This window comes from Schistocerca americana, chromosome 5 (genome assembly GCF_021461395.2).
Source record: "Schistocerca americana isolate TAMUIC-IGC-003095 chromosome 5, iqSchAmer2.1, whole genome shotgun sequence".
NCBI classification, from domain to species: domain Eukaryota; kingdom Metazoa; phylum Arthropoda; class Insecta; order Orthoptera; family Acrididae; genus Schistocerca; species Schistocerca americana.
Window position 1 is genome coordinate 242,252,855 of NC_060123.1, and position 18,400 is coordinate 242,271,254.

The window sequence follows — 18,400 nt, forward strand, 5'->3', positions numbered from 1 at the left end:
AGTGGCATTTGCATCCCAACCCCAATAAAACGACCAGTACCATAATGCATCTTAATAACAGAGCTTCAAGCAGGAAACTACAGCTTTCCCTGAATGACCGGCATATCAGACATGAAGATACGCCCAAATATCTGGGAGTAAAATTAGACCACACACTAACGTTTAGCTCCCATCTGGAATACACCAAACAGAAATTAAAATCTCGAAATGCCATTATGTCTAAACTGGCCGGAACATCATGGGGGTGCAGAGCTAATACACTAAGGACGTCAGCATTAGCCCTCGTGTACAGCGTGGCTGAATATTGTTCACCAGTCTGGGCTAAAGTGCGCATGTAAATAAAGTAGACACCCAATTGAAAGAGACGATGAGAATTATCTCAGGCACACTTAGGGCTACCCCATGTGACTGGCTCCCAGTACTTGCCAACATAAACCCCCTGATATAAGGCGCTCCATCGCGACCTCAAGAATATATAGGAAAATCGTACACAATCCTGAACTTCCTATACACCAAGATTTATCACCCATCAACAGGCTAAAATCTAGGTCCCCCTTTTGGAAGATTGGCAGGGAATTACAGGACTTCGATCCAAAGCTAGCCTGGGGGGGAATCATGGCGCAAAGGGACACACAAGAACCAAAAGCTTATCGATGACCCCAGCAAGAAGATAAATGGCTTTGATCTCCCTCGGAAGCCCTGGGTTGCCTTAAATCGCTTTAGAACAAGCGTGGGAAGATGCAAACATCTAATGAATAAGTGGGGACTTGCGGAGAGTCCCGTGTGTGAATGCGGTGAAATCCAGACAATGGACCACCTACTGGTGTGTGAAGTGGTAGGATATAGTGGTGAACTGAAGCACATACATTACCTGCCTGACCTAGCCATAGATTGGCTCAAAACTATAAGTAGCATTGTGTAGTGTTGTAATTTCCTGGTGGATTGTAATGACACTGTAATATTTGCCTTGTTTATGCCGAACGAATAAATAAATAAACTGAATTTAAACTAAAAGTTTTATTTATTTATTTATAAGGTAATAAACGTGTAATACAGCTACTATAACACTTATTTACAATGAACACATTACTGCACTGAAATGGTGCAGAAGTTAGATTGTACACACACACACACACACACACGCACACACACACACACACACATACATACATACATACATAAATACACACTTATTTACAATGACTACATTACTGCACTGAAATTGGTTCTACTGAGAAATTCATCAATGGAGTAGAAGGAGTTGGCCACCAATAAATCCTTTAGGCTTCTCTTAAACTGAATTTCATTGGTGGTTAAGCTTTTTATGGCTGCTGGCAAGTTATTGAAAATGTGTGTTCCTGAATAATGCACACCTTTTTGTACAGGACTAAGTGACTTTAAATCCTTGTGAAGATTATTCTTATTTCTAGTATTGAGTCCATGAATCCCTATGTCTGACACAACTCGCATTGCAAATAGAGATTTGTTAAGACGCTTCAGCGTTGTTGGTAACAAGCGGATGCGTTGCGAGCGAGTCGCACTGATAGAATCGGTATGTATAGGATAGTGGTGGTCAGGAAATCGCGTATCAGTTAGAAATAACAGTGATTGAGAATTCACAGATATCACAATAACAACTTTACAGAATCTAATTGCGATTTCAGGCACAATTAGCAGTCGCAAGTAGCATTTCACGTTCAGCTCCGTGTGCCAGCTGTTGACCGAATTTCGTACTGCTTTCTGTAAACCTGGTGTTATGCTATGGAATTAGCTGCGATTTCAGTGACAAGTCGCGGCTAGAAGCTGAAATGAGCAACTAAAAAGCGGAGTTAACAGTGGCAGCTGTTGGCCAGAGTTCGTACTACGCCCTATCTCTGCCAGTGATCTCTATTATAGAGATCACTGATCTCTGCGATACACTATCGAGTCCTAATGCGATTTCTGTGATAAATCGCAGCTAGAAGTCGCAAGTAGTAACGAAAAAGCGCAGTTAACATTCTTTGCCTAGTGCCATCTGATGACCGATGTTCGTACTTTATAATAACTTATAAGAACCTTGTTTCTCAAGAGGTCGATGTACTGTGTGTGCATATTATATGACGAAAGCACATTCAGTACCAGTTGTTGTTTTGTCAAACACAGCTGTGTCTCTGCATGTATTGTATCAATAACAAACAACCAACATTGCACTTTTCTCCTGAAAATATCATTTAGAGACAAGTAACCTAAAAATGTGTTTGATTCTGCTTCCAATATGACAGTTGTGGTTAATACTACACATGCATACAGGACTTTGTAATGTTAAAACAACAGAACTCAAACATCTGTATAAGTGACTGAAAAGTATTATTCCCAGAAATCACTGATAACGGAAAATCGCAGTTTAGCCCATTACTATAGTGTGAAATATATTCTTGCCGTTGCATTGACGGCCAGTGCGAGTTCGCCTGTAGTCAAATAAACAAAGGATAAACGCAAACAATATAAGATCGACTAAGCGCTGCCAGAACAAAAAATCAGTTGGAACCAACTCGTTGGTTGAAACAGAAAAAAGGGGGGAAATTCAGAGTAGCGCAGCAGCCAATGTTTACGACTTTGAAAACGCAACATAAATAACTTGTGTTTATGCGAAATTATGTGACAGTCCCTGGTATCTCGTCTGGCAATAGTACCTAAAGGGATCTTATTTTCTCCTACCGTATCGTTCCGAAGTACTTCTTGTTTTGAATGACAGAAACATACAGTGTCAACAACAGCTGATTTGCAGAGGCCATTTGTGTTAAACAAGTGACGCTCGAAAAAACGTTCAAGTGCCCGAGGTAGCAAATTTAAGTCAGGAGTGACACATAAACATGAAGGCGAAAATCAGATTACGATTTTCGCCCGTACATAAACGTGTAAGGTTGCATTCATAGGGCTTGCCATTTAGTTTCAAATGACATACAATACAATTTATTCAAGCGAGTTATGGAGACGTGTGTTCAGAGGCAATCTACAGTAAGTTGATATTTCAAGGTATAAGCATGAAATTATGCTTTTATTGCCCTAGAATTATTCGTTTTTGCGACCCCTTGCAGGAAATGTACAATTTTTCTGAAGTACATGTTTCGTTCTACCATTTGTTTTTCAAGAGACTCGAGCAAAGGTGCTTGCACAGCTTATAGGCGTACTCAGTTTTGTATTTATCGTGCACCACTAGCTAACCCATTTACTACATTAAATGATCACATAACTTTCCTAGAGTCCTGGAATTCATATTAATCTTGAATAACATTATGACTTCCCTGCTTTTGTGTTGACTATGGACTAATGTGCAAAAAGATAGACCTAAGTCGTTAAACAAAGTTCTTTGGTCTTTGCACTTTTGTGCAGAGTGAAGCTGTATCTCTAGTGAAAGAAATCTTCAACAGTATTCCCATAGGCAAAAGGTAACGGGTGATTCCTAGAATTTCAGAAATAGATTACAAGCCTTATTATTAAACACCCTCCTGCAATAAATACATATTGAAATTTGAAATCTGTTAAATTAGTCCCAAATGTATTTTGTTAACTCTGTCTGGTAAGGTAGCAAACACACAGTGTAGTGTATATACAAAGATATAAGTATGGTGGATCAAGTGGCCTGTGTGCCTCAGTGGTACAGACAGCTGTACCACAAGAGCAACAACACTGGAGGAATATCAGGGGGGAGGCCAGACAAATGTGGTTCTTGAAGAGGGCAGCAACATTTTTGGTAGCAGCAAGGGATGTAGTGTGAATGATTTTCTAGTCTGGCCTTGTAATGTTAGCCAACATGACCTTAGTGTGTTGGTCCTATGGACATCCAAAAACAAATGGAAACTAGAGCTGTTATTTTTCATGAGAGCATGCAGCTCTACTGTGTTAATTAAATTGTAGCATACTCTTGGGTAAAATAGTCCCTCATTGGGGTCTCTGGGCAGGGACTACTCAGGAGAATGTAGGCACCAGGAAAAACTAAACTAACATTCTACAGGTCTGAATGTGGAATTTTGGATCCTTTAATTGGGTAGGTAGGGTAGTGAATTTAAAAATGGAACTGGATAGGCTGAAGTTATGTGTAGTGGGAATTAGTAATGTTTAGTGTCAGGAAGAAAAGGACTTCTGGTCTGGTGAGTACAGGGTTATGAATTGAAAATCAAATAGGGGTAATGCAGGAGTATGTTTAATAATGAATAAGAAAATAGAATGCAGGTGAAGTACTATGAATAGCATAGTAAGCACATTATCATAGTCAAGACACCGAGCGAGGTGGCGCAGTGGTTAGACACTGGACTCGCATTCGGGAGGACGACGGTTCAATCCCACGTCCGGCCATCCTGATTTAGGTTTTCCGTGATTTCCCTAAATCGCTCCAGGCAAATGCCGGGATGGTTCCTCTGAAAGGGCACGGCCGACTTCCTTCCCCATCCTTCCCTAACCCGATGAGACCGATGACCTCGCTGTCTGGTCTGCTTCCTCAAAACCAACCAACCAACCATAGTCAAGACATGTACACAAGCTAACACCCACCACAGCAGTAAAACTTTTGTATGCTATCTAACTCTGCAGATGATGATGATGTTCAAAGAATGTATTATAAAATACAAGAAATTATTCAAATAGTTAAGGAAGACAAAAATTTAATTGTGATGATGAACTGGAATACAATAGTAGGAAAAGGAAGCGAAGGAAAGGTATTAAGATAATGTGGCCTAGGGAAAGGAGTGAAAGAAGAAACCATCCAGTGGAATTTTGGACTGAGAAACACTTCGTTTATCACAATGATGGCCAGTGGCTGCAGCAGAATCACATGCCTGACACTATGTACACAATGGCAGCCACAGCGGAGCCTCACGGCTAATGCTGTTACCATCCTTGCCAGGTGGTGTAATGTCCATCAGTATGCATGGGGCAGTCAGCATGTTAAGAATCGTGTAATAAGTTTGTATATTTGGAAGAGATCTGGTGACACTGGAAGGTTTCATACTGATTGAAACTAAATTTTAAACTGTAAGATATTTCAAGAGGCAAACATGGACTCTATTGGTTATGAACTGCTGATCAGAAGTGAATAAATTGGGTAAGGGTAGTAAATGAAGGAAAGAACAAAAGTGGTTCTGAGTTTCAGAGGGAGTATTAGGCAATGACTGACTGAAGTGTGTGAAAGGAACACAATAGAAGACAAATGCATAACTTCGAGAGATGGTATAGTGAAAGCAGCAGAGGATGAAATATGTAAAAAGATAAGGTTTAGTAGAAAGTTTTAGGTAACACAGAAGGTATTGACTTTAATTGCAAAATGAAAAGAAAACACACAAAAATAAAGCATGTGAAAGGAAATACATACAGACATTGCAAATCAGTTAAGCAGAACAAAGGGAAGGCTGCAGAAGTATGCATAACTAGAGGAAAGAGTTTCCCACAGGAAAATGAGAGAAGCCTCGGGAGATGAAGAAAATGGGTTTGTGAATATCAAAAACTCAGGAGGCAAGCCAGTAATAAGCAAAGAAGGAAAAGCTGAAAGGTAAAGAAATATATAGCAGATCTGTAAAAAGGAAATGCATCTGAAACTAGTCTGATAGAAAAAGGAAGAGGAAGTAGATGAAGATGAGATATGTGAAACTGCGAGAAGAATTTGACAGGGTACCGAAAGACTTAAGTATTAACAAGTCCCTTGGGGTGGGTGGCATTCCTTTGGAATTACTGACGTGACAAAACTGTCCCACCTAATATGTAAGATATACAAGGGTAAGTCAGTAAATAAGTTTTAAAGTGGTGTAATAATAATCAGTGTAATTCCCTGAAAGTTATTTCACTTTTCTGTGTATTCACTCTGAGCGTTCAGACACTCATTCCTTACCTTTAAAAGACCTTGACAGCTGGTAGCAAAGAAGCTTTTGGAGCCAACATGTAACCACTAATTTTCAAAATGTCAGCCTCCTAAATAAGATTTTATGGACCCAAACAGATGTTAGTCATTGGTGGCAAAGTCAGGACTGTAGCACAGAGATTGCAAGTCATAACAGTTCCTGTGTTCATTTTTTGTGAGAAGACAGGCATTGTCATCCAGAAGATTCACTCCCTTTGTTAAGAGGCCAGATAATTTGCGGTGCATGGCCTGTCGGAGTTTCCGCAGAGTGGCGCATTATGACAAGGCAGTCACAGTCTTTCCATAGGGCTGGAATTTAATCAGTACGACCCCTTTGTCCTAAAATGGTGCATATAACTGTGGAATCTGATGGAATGGTCTTGGACTTTTTGTTGCGAAGAAGGTTGAATATTTCCATTCCATGGATGGTCATCTGATTTCCAGTTGAAAATGGTGAACTCAAGACTTGTCCCCTGTAAAAATACATGCCCTGAAGCTCTCTTACCCCCAGAGTACTGTATGAGGTGCAGCGAAGACAGAGCCATTTGATTCATTTTGTGTTCCTCAGTCAACATGCAGGATAACCACAATGCACAAACTTTATGAAACTTCATCTACTCATGTGCGATGTTGTAAATGGTTCTGTGTGAATAGCCTACAGCGTTCACAATATTGTTGATCTCACACACTGTTCATAATGAATGATCTGTTCCATATGCAGCATCCGATTCCACCCGTCTGCTTTGACCCATGACATAATGTAGATGTCGTCGTCCTGTTGTGTCTGATGGCGTCCTCTCTCTCTCTCTCTCTCTCTCTCTCTCTCTCTCTCTCTCTCTGTGTGTGTGTGTGTGTGTGTGTGTGTGTGTGTGTGTGTGTGTGTGATGGCTGGCCGAAATTTATTAAGTTGTAATGTTTTGTGTATTGAATGTGTTTTAATTTATGTAGAGATGTTTGAGTTTTTAATTGTTGAGGTGTTGTGGTTTTGATTCGTTGCTGTTGGTGTTGGTTTTTTCGTGTAAGCAGTTATAGTTGACCTGTATAGGTTAAGGGAAATGACCAATTCCAATTTTTGTATTTTTATATGTAGGTATAGGTGTTTTGGTACCGTCAGCTGTGGTCAAGGGAAATGTCTGATTCCAATTTCCGTAGTTTTTTCTGTAGGTGTTGGTATTTTGGTATCGACAGCTGCTGTTGACCTATGTAGGTCAAGGGAAGTGTCAGATTCCTGTAGATTTTGCAATACTTTTTTGTGGTGTGGTTTTTTTTCTTCTTACTGTTATATTTAGCTTGTCCCCTCCCTAAAACACCCCAATTTCCCACAATTGTCCCATTAGTTTAATTGTATTTTTGGAGAGAGATGTTATTGTCTTATTTATACGTATTTCCATGTTTCTTGCCGTGTGTATGTAGTGATATCATAGGCGCCATATTGGAGACGCTTAGAATAGCCATTTCCACCATATTGATGACATCATGGGTCAAAGGAGATGGGTGGAATCGGACACTTCGAATACCTGTAGTTACAGTTGCCAATACCATAGGATCACCAGGACGCTCTGATGCTTTACCTTTGCTTGTTAAACTCCTGGTTCCAATCGAACATGGCTTTCTGTGATTAACAGTTGTCGGTATACATGATACCCAATTTGTGATGCACATTTTCTGTCGACTGTCCTTTCTCCCACAAAAACTGTACAACTGCCTTCTGCACGACTCACATGCAATCATGCAGCACCCCCTCTATCTTACACCATCTGCCACGTGATGTCCCTCAGCCTGTACAACAAGCATATATATGCTGCTATCTGCTGGCAAAATATTTGATGTAATTTAAACATGGTATATGGTAAATTGATGTTTGTTACATATTTATTGACTTACATTAATACGAGACTCATGGAATACCCTCATGCTTCAAAAAGAATGTAATAATATCAATTCCAAGAATGACAAGTGCTGACAGATGAGAATATTACAGAACCATCAGGTTCTGGAGAAATGTAGGAGCACACAAGACAATACTGACCAATGAGTTATCTTAGAAGGTAGGTTAAAGAACAAACCTACATTAATAGCATTTGTAGATTTTTTTAAAGAAACATTTGACTATATTGACTGGAATAAACTTTTTGAAATTTTGAAGGTAGCAGGAATAAAATATGGTAATGAAAGGATATTTACAACTTGTGTAGAAACCTCACTGCAGTTATAACTAGAAGGATATGAAAGGGAAGCAGTCGTTGAGAAGGGAGTGAGGAGACAGGCCTGCAGCCTATCTACGACATTATTCAACCTATTCATTGAGCTAGCAGTAAAGAAAACAAAGTAGAAATTTTGGAAGGGAATTAAGTTTCAGGGAGAAGGAATAAAGACATTCAATGTTTGGTGATGACATTGTAATTCTATCCAAGGCAGCAAAGACCTTGTAAGAATAGTTGAATGGAATAGTTAGTGTCTTTAAAAGAGGGTATAAGATGAATGTCTTCAAAAGTGAAGCAAAGGTAGCAGAATGTAGCCAAATTAAATTGGGCAAGTCTGATTGGTATTAGACTAAGAAATGAGCCACTAAAAGTAGTCGACGAGTTTTGTTATTTGGACAGCAAGCTATCAGAGGTGGCCTAATTAGAGAGTATGTAAAATGTCAACTGGCTATAGCAAGAAAAGCATTTCTGAGAAAGAGGGATTTAATATCTAATATTAATTTAAGCATAAGGAAGCCTTTTTCGGAAAGTATTTGTCGGAATTTTTGCCTTTTACAGAAGTGAAACATGGGTGGTATACAGTTTATACAAGTAGAGAATACAAGTTTTTGAAATGTGATGCTATTGAAGAATCCTGAAAGTAAGATATGTGGATTGAGTAACTAATAAAATTGTACTGAATCAAAGTGGGGGAAAAAATTATGGCACAACTTGACTAAAAGAAGAGGTCGGTTGACAGGACATGTCTTAAGACACCAAGGAATTGTCTGTTTGGTAATGGAGGGAAATGTGAGGGCTAAAATTTGTAAAGGGAGGCAGTAGGTGAAGGTTGCAGTAGTTACTTGAATAGCTAGACTAGCATGGAGAACTGCGTTAACCAGTCTTCAGGATGAAGACCACAACAAAATCAAGATTATAGGACACTAAAAATTGATTCTTGTGTGATTGAGATGCTTCTAAGTACAAGCTGTTTTTATTTATTTCTGATGGAAGACCATATAATAGTTTTATGACATCCTAGTTATGATAATCAGCATTTACTTACAAGAATATAACCTTGATTAGACATTAAAAACATCTCTGCATAGTCATTATACTGAAGTACATGTAACTGCATGTTTAGTATTTACAGTGTGACAGTTATGTGATGTAATGGGCATAACTTTTTTTTTTTTTTTTTTTTTGAATGAGAGAGAAATGTTAGGAAGCTGTTGCCAACAGTAAGGTGTATTGTCTTTTCTTCTTACTTACTCTTTGTCTCCTAGCACCACGAATTGCAGTCGGTTTATGGTCTTGTCAAGTAGCCTCCTCCACAGTGTTCTGTCCTTGACATCTTCTTCCCTACTTTATCCAAAAGTGTTGATGTAAGATATGGTTTCCTTTCTCTCACTGTTTTGTGAATTGTTGTAATATCAGTCTAAACAGTTAAATGTGACTGATTTTCACCTAATGTGAAGTCAGTTGGGGTACCTGTTGCTAGGGGATAACTGAGTCGTGATTTTTTTTTCCATTAAAATTTATAATGGTAATTAAAAACTGAATTACACAATATTAATATTCCATAACAACTTAATGCACTTCACAGAACTGAAGCACAATTATATTTGAATCTCACGTCTCTAATTGTTATGATTTTCGTGAAGCAATTTTCTTCAGTTCTGTGGTGCAAAATTTCCATAGCAGCTCCTGCAAGCAGTTATTGTGGTAGATAATGTGTTGAATAAGCCATTGATAGTTGCCTATATCTGTTCCCTGTTGCTGCTCTAGACAAACAGTTTCTCCACAACCTTGGCACATAGCACCCTCCACCCCCAAGTTGTTTTTCTCCTCTGTGTGAAGTGTTTAATGCACATCATGTGCTCTGGCTACTACATAGTGTCCTGCAGGATTGTGCTATTGAAAGCTTGTTGTGGATAGAAGATCTATGTGTTCTGAACTTGGGGCAAAGCACACATTTGTGAAGTTCTGTAGAGCTGTTCTTTGACATTAATCTAATTGCTTTTTTTTTCTCCAATCTTTGTGCTTGCTGCTCAGTGGGAAGTGGTCAGTTGTCTGCATTCCAGTGGCCACTTTCCAGTGTGAATACATCATCCAGATCAGGCAGTCTTGAAAAGAAAACCCCAAGATGGCTTCGCAGCAAACAAATACTGCTGGCTGTTTGGGCCGGGAATGGGTGGGTCATTTTACCAGCATGTATCCCAAAGTCTTCTAGGCATTTGTAAGAACTATCTGTCACTTGGTGGAACAACAAATGCCGTTCTGCTATCAGGTGCAAGTGAGTGGCTCGGTACAAACTCAGATACAGGCCACCAGTTGAGAATCTCACAGCCTTTCATGTGGCAAGAGCAAAAGGCTGCTCTCATAATTAAGGCAAGTGAGGAAATATAATTACAAGAGTTCTTGAGCTACGTCGATTGTTCTGTTAAACCAACAGATGTATGAGAAGCCACTGGATGAATTACGAGGGGAGATGACAGCTACCCCATTAATGCTGTAAAGCAGAATGGGAGTCACCTAATGATCTATTAAACATGCAGGTAAGAAGAAGACGAAGACAATGAAACCTTTATAAGACTACTGTGTCTCCAGAACAGCAGTTTACTGAAATTGTATAAGTCCCATATTTTATAGCAAACTTAAGGCCAATAAAAGAATAGTGTGAATCTTACCCAAGTTTGAAACAAAATGTGAAATCTATAGTAATGGAGAACAGGGAAGACTGTGGCCAGCTTATAGATTCTAGCAATATATGTGTGTTATCCAATAATGCAACATCTGTAGAAGGAAAATCTGAGAATCTATATACATTTCTGTGAATGTGGCTAATTTTAACAAAGATGATAGGTGTGTGCTTGCCTTTGCAGCACTGGACTGTCAGGGAAGTCATTACTGGCCACAGAAATGTGAACACCTCAGCAGCCTGTTAACAACCAGCCTAGTAACAGCAATTTTTTTCTGACATGTTTTGGTTGAATTCCTCATTTTTTTACAGCTTGCTTCTTGTACCAAAACAATAATGATGACTTACGTTTAGCCTGAAGGACTTTTACCCAATAATTCCCTGTCTTAGAATATGAATGGGAGAATGTCCTTTTATGTGTGAAAGTGGCTGTCTTTTGGCACTATTCAGTTTCCTGTGAACACCAGAAGTCTTCAATGAAAGATCCAAACAGAGAGATCAAGTTACTGGGTTTTAAAAGAATAGTACGGGATAATAACTAAGAACATTTTATTTTCTTTGATAGCTGTCTACAGATATAGATGATGTAATAAGTTGTGAACTCCTTTTTACTATTACTATTAATTCAATTGCTTCATTCTTCTATATTACATGAATTTGGTGGCTACATCAGTTTGGCTTTGTATAGGCTTATTTTTGTGGCAAGAGAGCATACAGAGTGTGAATTAAATTTGCCATGATGATTTGGTCACTTGAATATTTATGTATCTGAAGAACAGGATCGTTAATGAGAATACTCAGATACTGGATATCAAAAGGGTGTTTGGAAAGTCTGAAAGCATTAAAAGGGATTCTTATCTTGATGTGCTTGAACATTTATTTTCTTGTGCACTAGTCGTAATACAATGTCTTATCTTTCAGTTGTTTATGCAGTATATATCTAGTTTCATGTTGTTCTCATCATAAAATGTTAAGAATTTAAAATATAATTAAAGAGTCAAACAAAATCATAACTGCAAATCTAATAACTTGAAATCCTACTTTTCAGTAATATGTTGCCTTTCTTTAAGTAAAATGCTTTAAGAGATTGAGCATGAATTTCCATGTAATTACCATTAATACCTGCTAAATATACAATTTTTAAAACTTTATTAAATTTAATAGATTAATAACAATTCAGTTACTGTCCTGGTTGCACATAAGTTGCAAGATAACTGGTTTCAGATTGGTACGCATCGTAAAGTGATGATTCTGCTGTAATGGTTAACATTATGATGAGTGCAGATCTGAAGATAATCATATAGATTGAAAGTTATTACCTTATAATTGACATGCATCGTAATAGCAAATAAACTTATTGGCCATGAAAGATTGCAGCTATCTCTGCACAGATTCTGGGTAACTGTGTAAGAAAAAGTTTAGAGGAGGTTGATTCTTCTTGAATCACACCCAAAAATAAAGTGAAATCAGGAGACACTTGTACTGTCTCCACTTGATATATTGTGTGTAATATGTCGGTTCACATCTCCTTAAATGAGTGGAAATTTGGCTGGACAACACTGCTTCTAAATTCCATGCTCATTTGAATAAAAAGACACACTCTTGATTTCTCCTCTAGTTTATTTATTATTGTCCTTTTCATCATTTCTTTGTGCTGAACCATCTTCTGGAGTTAAAGAAGTTAAAGAAGACCTGTACAATTAGAAGAAAAGTGACGTACTTGGTTGTTATTTAAACACTGTTTTGTTTATCATTTAAGTTTTGTTTTTTCATTCTGAATTCTCGTTGCTACTCACTTCCTTAATTTTCTTCCATTTTACAAGCCAGTGGTTTTGAGATTCATATAAAAGAAACCTTGTTAGATTAGATTAGATTAATACTAGTTCCATGGATCATGAATACGATATTTTGTAATGATGTGGAACAAGTCGAATTTTCCAATAGATGACATAATTAGGTTAATTTAACAACATACTTAAGTTAATATAACAACTTTATTTTTTTGTGTTTTTTTGTTTTTCTTTATTTTTTTATTTTTATTTTTTTTTTTAATATTTTTTTTCTTAATTTATATCTAAAAATTCCTCTATGGAGTAGAAGGAGTTGTCATTCAGAAATTCTTTTAATTTCTTCTTAAATACTTGTTGGTTATCTGTCAGACTTTTGATACTATTTGGTAAGTGACCAAAGACTTTAGTGCCAGTATAATTCACCCCTTTCTGTGCCAAAGTTAGATTTAATCTTGAATAGTGAAGATCATTCTTTCTCCTAGTATTTTAGTTATGTACACTGCTATTACTTTTGAATTGGGTTTGGTTGTTAATAACAAATTTCATAAGAGAGTATATATACTGAGAAGCTACTGTGAATATCCCTAGATCCTTAAATAAATGTCTGCAGGATGATCTTGGGTGGACTCCAGCTATTATTCTGATTACACGCTTTTGTGCAATAAATACTTTATTCCTCAGTGATGAATTACCCCAAAATATGATGCCATATGAAAGCAATGAGTGAAAATAGGCGTAGTAAGCTAATTTACTAAGATGTTTATCACCAAAATTTGCAATGACCCTTATTGCATAAGTAGCTGAACTCAAACGTTTCAGCAGATCATCAACGTGTTTCTTCCAATTTAATCTCTCATCAATGGACACACCTGAAAATTTGGAATATTCTGCCTTAGCTATATGCTTCTGATTAAGGTCTATATTTATTAATGGCGTCATACCATTCACTGTACGGAATTGTATGTACTGTGTCTTATCAAAATTCAGTGAGAGTCCGTTTACAAGGAACCACTTAGTAATTTTCTGAAAGACAGTATTGACAATTTCATCAGTTAATTCTTGTTTGTCAGGTGTGATTACTATACTTGTATCATCAGCAAAGAGAACTAACTTTGCCTCTTCATGAATATAGAATGGCAAGTCATTAATATATAATAAGAACAACAAAGGACCCAAGACTGACACTTGTGGAACCCCATTCTTGATAGTTCCCCAGTTTGAGGAATGTGCTGATCTTTGCATGTTATGAGAACTACTTATTTCAACTTTCTGCACTCTTCCAGTTAGGTATGAATTAAACCATTTGTGCACTGTCCCACTCATGCCACAATACTTGAGCTTGTCTAGCAGAATTTCATGATTTACACAATCAAAAGCCTTTGAGAGATCACAAAAAATCCCAATGGGTGGTGTTCGGTTATTCATATCATTCAAAATTTGACTGGTGAAAGCATATATGGCATTTTCTGTTGAAAAACCTTTCTGGAAACCCAACTGACATTTTGTTAGTACTTCATTTTTACAGATATGTGAAGCTACTCTTGAATACATTACTTTCTCAAAAATTTTGGATAAAGCTGTTTGAAGGGAGATTGGACGGTTATTGTTGACATCAGATCTATCCCCCTTTTTATGCAAAGGTATAATAATAGCATATTTCAGTCTATCAGGGAAAATGCCCTGTTCCAGAGAGCTATTACACAGGTGGCTGAGAATCTTACTTATCTGTTGAGAACAAGCTTTTAGTATTTTGCTGGAAATGCCATCAATTCCATGTGAGTTTTTGCTTTTAAGCAAGTTCATTATTTTCCTAATTTCAGAGGGAGAAGTGGGTGAGATTTCAATTGTATCAAATTGCATAGGTATGGCCTCTTCCATTAACAGCCTAGCATCTTCTAATGAACACCTGGATCCTACTATATCCACAACATTTAGAAATTGATTATTAAAAATATTTTCAACTTCTGACTTTTTGTTCGTAAAGTTTCATTCAATTTGATGGTAATACTGTCTTCCTCTGCTCTTGGTTGACCTGTTTCTCTTTTAATAATAATATTCCAAATTGTTTTAATTTTATTATCAGAGTTGCTGATTTCAGACATGATACTCATACTCCTGGATTTTTTAATAACTTTTCTTAATATAACACAGTAGTTTTTATAATTTTTGATAGTTGTGGTTGGGGTTCAGTTCCTGAAATAAGATGTGCTGTAGAGGTACATTCAACTTGGTTGTGTATTCGTGCACAGTAGTTCACCTCCTTCTTGAACAAGAGTGGTTGGAGTCCTTTAGATGAGCACATGTAATTCCATGGCCTAAAATACTAGAGTAATTGTTAGGTCAGTGCTCAAAATATTATGCTTAAAAACAGTACACACAACCTGGCCAGACATTGAAAATTATACAACTCAATCACACTGTGAAATCTTCAGAAATCACAAATTGTAGAGTGTTACTTTTATCTTTAGCATCAATTTTCACTTTTAATTTACTAGTAAGGCCTATACATCATTGTGAAATTTTCATTGTGTTTTAACCATTGAGAATGGCATTGTCGTGGACTATAGTGTAAAGGCTGGCTTAGGGGTGTCATGCTTATTCCTGATAATAGACAATTTAACAACAATGATATTGAAAATAATGAATGTGACTAGCAGGCCTGAATTGATTGTTTCCCCATCTATAAGTATTACTTGGTTGAATTATTTTAAATTCTTTTAGCACACACTTGCATTAAGCTGTACAGTTTTGTGAATTACTCACTTACATTGTTGATCAGTTTCTCCAAAAGCTGTATTTCTGAATCAGTGGATTAATATTTGAAACTTGATCCTCTTAAATGTGTCTCCAATGTGCTGAACATTGTGATACCTCACATGGTAAAAATGAAGTATAGTTACTGTGTCAAAAGAAAACTGAAAATCCTTAGTTTTAAATAATGAAAAACAACTTAATGCCACATTAAAGGTGACCAAGTCCAGTCAGTCAATCAGTATTCTCTCAATTTATTCTGCACTATTCTAGCTAGTGTACCTACTTTATATGAAGCTACAACTTGAATAGGGTTGTCACTGAATAGTTGCGCACTTCTTTTGCATCAGTTATGGCAACTACAATTTCTGTTCCAAAACTCTGTTCATTTCCACTGCGTGTGATAGTTCACATAATACTCAATGAATGACTCTGCAGCTCTTTCTGGATAACACTTATGTCTCCTTTTGTCTCTGCAGGAGGGATGTGATAACTCACACTAAGTAACCAATTTCTTGTGTTTATTCAACTAACGGAAAGAGTATTCTGCTAGGATGAATGGTCAGCAGAAACAATTAGATGCTGTCCAGTAGTTTTGGCTGTTTATGAACAGTGATGCAGAACTGGGCAGATATCATTATAACTGGCATCTATCATACCAGTATGCTTATATCATGGAATCCTTCTGTCAGCTTAAGAGGAAAATTGTCACGTTCTGGATTAATGACTGCGTTATGTTTATGGTTGGATGTTTTTCATGTGTGAGCTGTTTGCAGAGATCTCACTTATTCTTAAGCTACAAAGTCAAAAACACAATGAACGATCACATAGCAAAAACAGAATGTGGAGAATGTTTTTGCACACAGTAAATCACTCCATTAGCTGCACAGAGTTAAGGGAAACAATCAAAGATCTCTTGTACATATAGCTGGTTACTAATAGCTACTGTACTTCTTACCCTGTGCCACAGGGGCTAATGATACCATTCTTGCCATGTTGTTGTTGTTGTGGTCTTCAGTCCTGAGACTGGTTTGATGCAGCTCTCCATGCTACTCTATCCTGTGCAAGCTTCTTCATCTCCCAGTACCTACTGCAACCTACATCCTTCTGAATCTGCTTAGTGTATTCATCTCTTAGTCTCCCTCTACGATTTTTACCCTCCACGTTGCCCTCCAATACTAAATTGGTGATCCCTTGATGCCTCAGAACACGTCCTACCGACCGATCCCTTCTTCTGGTCAAGTTGTGCCACAAACTTCTCTTCTCCCCAGTCCTATTCAATACTTCCTCATTAGTTACGTGATCTACCCATCTAATCTTCAGCATTCTTCTGTAGCACCACATTTCGAATGCTTCTATTCTCTTCTTGTCCAAACTATTTATCGTCCATGTTTCACTTCCATACATGGCTACACGCCATACAAATACTTTCAGAAATGACTTTCTGACACTTAAATCTATACTTGATGTTAACAAATTTCTCTTCTTCAGAAACGCTTTCCTTGCCATTGCCAGTCTACATTTAATATCCTCTCTACTTCGACCATTATCAGTTATTTTGCTCCCCAAATAACAAAACTCCTTTACTACTTCAAGTGTCTCATTTCCTAATCTAATTCCCTCAGCATCACCCGACTTAATTCGACTACATTCCATTATCCTCGTTTTGCTTTTGTTGATGTTCATCTTATATCCTCCTTTCAAGACACTGTCCATTCCGTTCAACTGCTCTTCCAAGTCCTTTACTGTCTCTGACAGAATTACAATGTCATCGGCGAACCTCAAAGTTTTTATTTCTTCTCCATGGATTTTAATACCTACTCCAAATTTTTCTTTTGTTTCTTTTACTGCTTGCTCAATATACAGATTGAATAACATCGGGGACAGGCTACAACCCTGTCTCACTCCCTTCCCAACCGCTGCTTCCCTTTCATGCCCCTTGACTCTTATAACTGCCATCTGGTTTTTGTACAAATTGTAAATAGCCTTTCGCTCCCTGTATTTTACCCCTGCCACCTTTAGAATTTGAAAGAGAGTATTCCAGTAAACATTGACAAAAGCTTTCTCTAAGTCTACAAATGCTAGAAATGTAGGTTTGTCTTTCCTTAATCTTTCTTCTAAGGTAAGTCATAGGGTCAATATTGCCTTACGTGTTCCAATATTTCTACCGAATCCAAACTACTCTTCCCCGAGGTTGGCTTCTACCAGTTTTGCCATTCGTCTGTAAAGAATTCGCATTAGTATTTTGCAGGTGAGGCTTATTAAACTGACTGTTCGGTAATTTTCACATCTGTCAACACCTGCTTTCTTTGGGATTGGAATTATTATATTCTTCTTGAAGTCTGAGGGTATTTCGCCTGTTTCATACATCTTGCTCACCAGATGGTAGAGTTTTGTCAGGACTGGCTCCCCAAGGCCGTCAGTAGTTCTAATGCAATGTTGTCTACTCCCTGGGCCTTGTTCGACTAAGGTCTTTCAGTGCTCTGTCAAACTCTCCACGCAGTATTGTATCTCCCATTTCATCTTCATCTACATTCTCTTCTATTTCCAGAATATTGTCCTCAAGTATGTCGCCCTTGTATAAACCCTCTATATACTCCTTCCACCTTTCTGCTTTCCCTTCTTTGCTTAGAACTGGGTTTCCATCTGAGCGCTTGATGTTCATACAAGTGGTTCTCTTATCTCCAAAGGTATCTTTAATTTTCCTGTAGGCAGTATCTATCTTACCCCTAGTGAGATAAGCCTCTACATCCTTACATTTGTCCTCTAGCCATCCCTGCTTAGCCATTTTGCACTTCCTGTCGATCTCATTTTTGAGACGTTTGTATTCCTTTTTGCCTGCTTCATCTACTGCATTTTTATATTTTCTCGTTTCATCAATTAAATTCAATATTTCTTCTGTTACTCAAGGAGTTCTACTAGCCCTCGTCTTTTTACCTACTTGATCCCCTGCTGCCTTCACTACTTCATCCCTCAAAGCTACCCATTCTTCTTCTACTGTTTTTTGTTTCCCCCATTCCTGTAAATTGTTATGCTCTCCCTGAAACTCTGTACAACCTCTGGTTCTTTCAGTTTATCCAGGTCCCATCTCCTCAAATTCCCACCT

At 37.7% G+C, this 18,400-nt stretch overlaps 1 protein-coding gene across 1 annotated transcript in view; it reads left to right on the top strand.

The window, feature by feature from the left end:
* The first annotated feature begins 2,523 nt into the window (after nt 1–2,523).
* Nucleotides 2,524–18,400, top strand: part of LOC124616790 (gamma-tubulin complex component 6) — a 254,299-nt gene continuing 238,422 nt past the window's right edge. Inside the window, exon 1 of the mRNA XM_047145205.1 lies at nt 2,524–2,997. Within this exon, the coding sequence (XP_047001161.1) occupies nt 2,968–2,997 (30 nt within the window). The 5' untranslated portion in view covers nt 2,524–2,967. The remainder of the gene's footprint in view (nt 2,998–18,400) is intronic.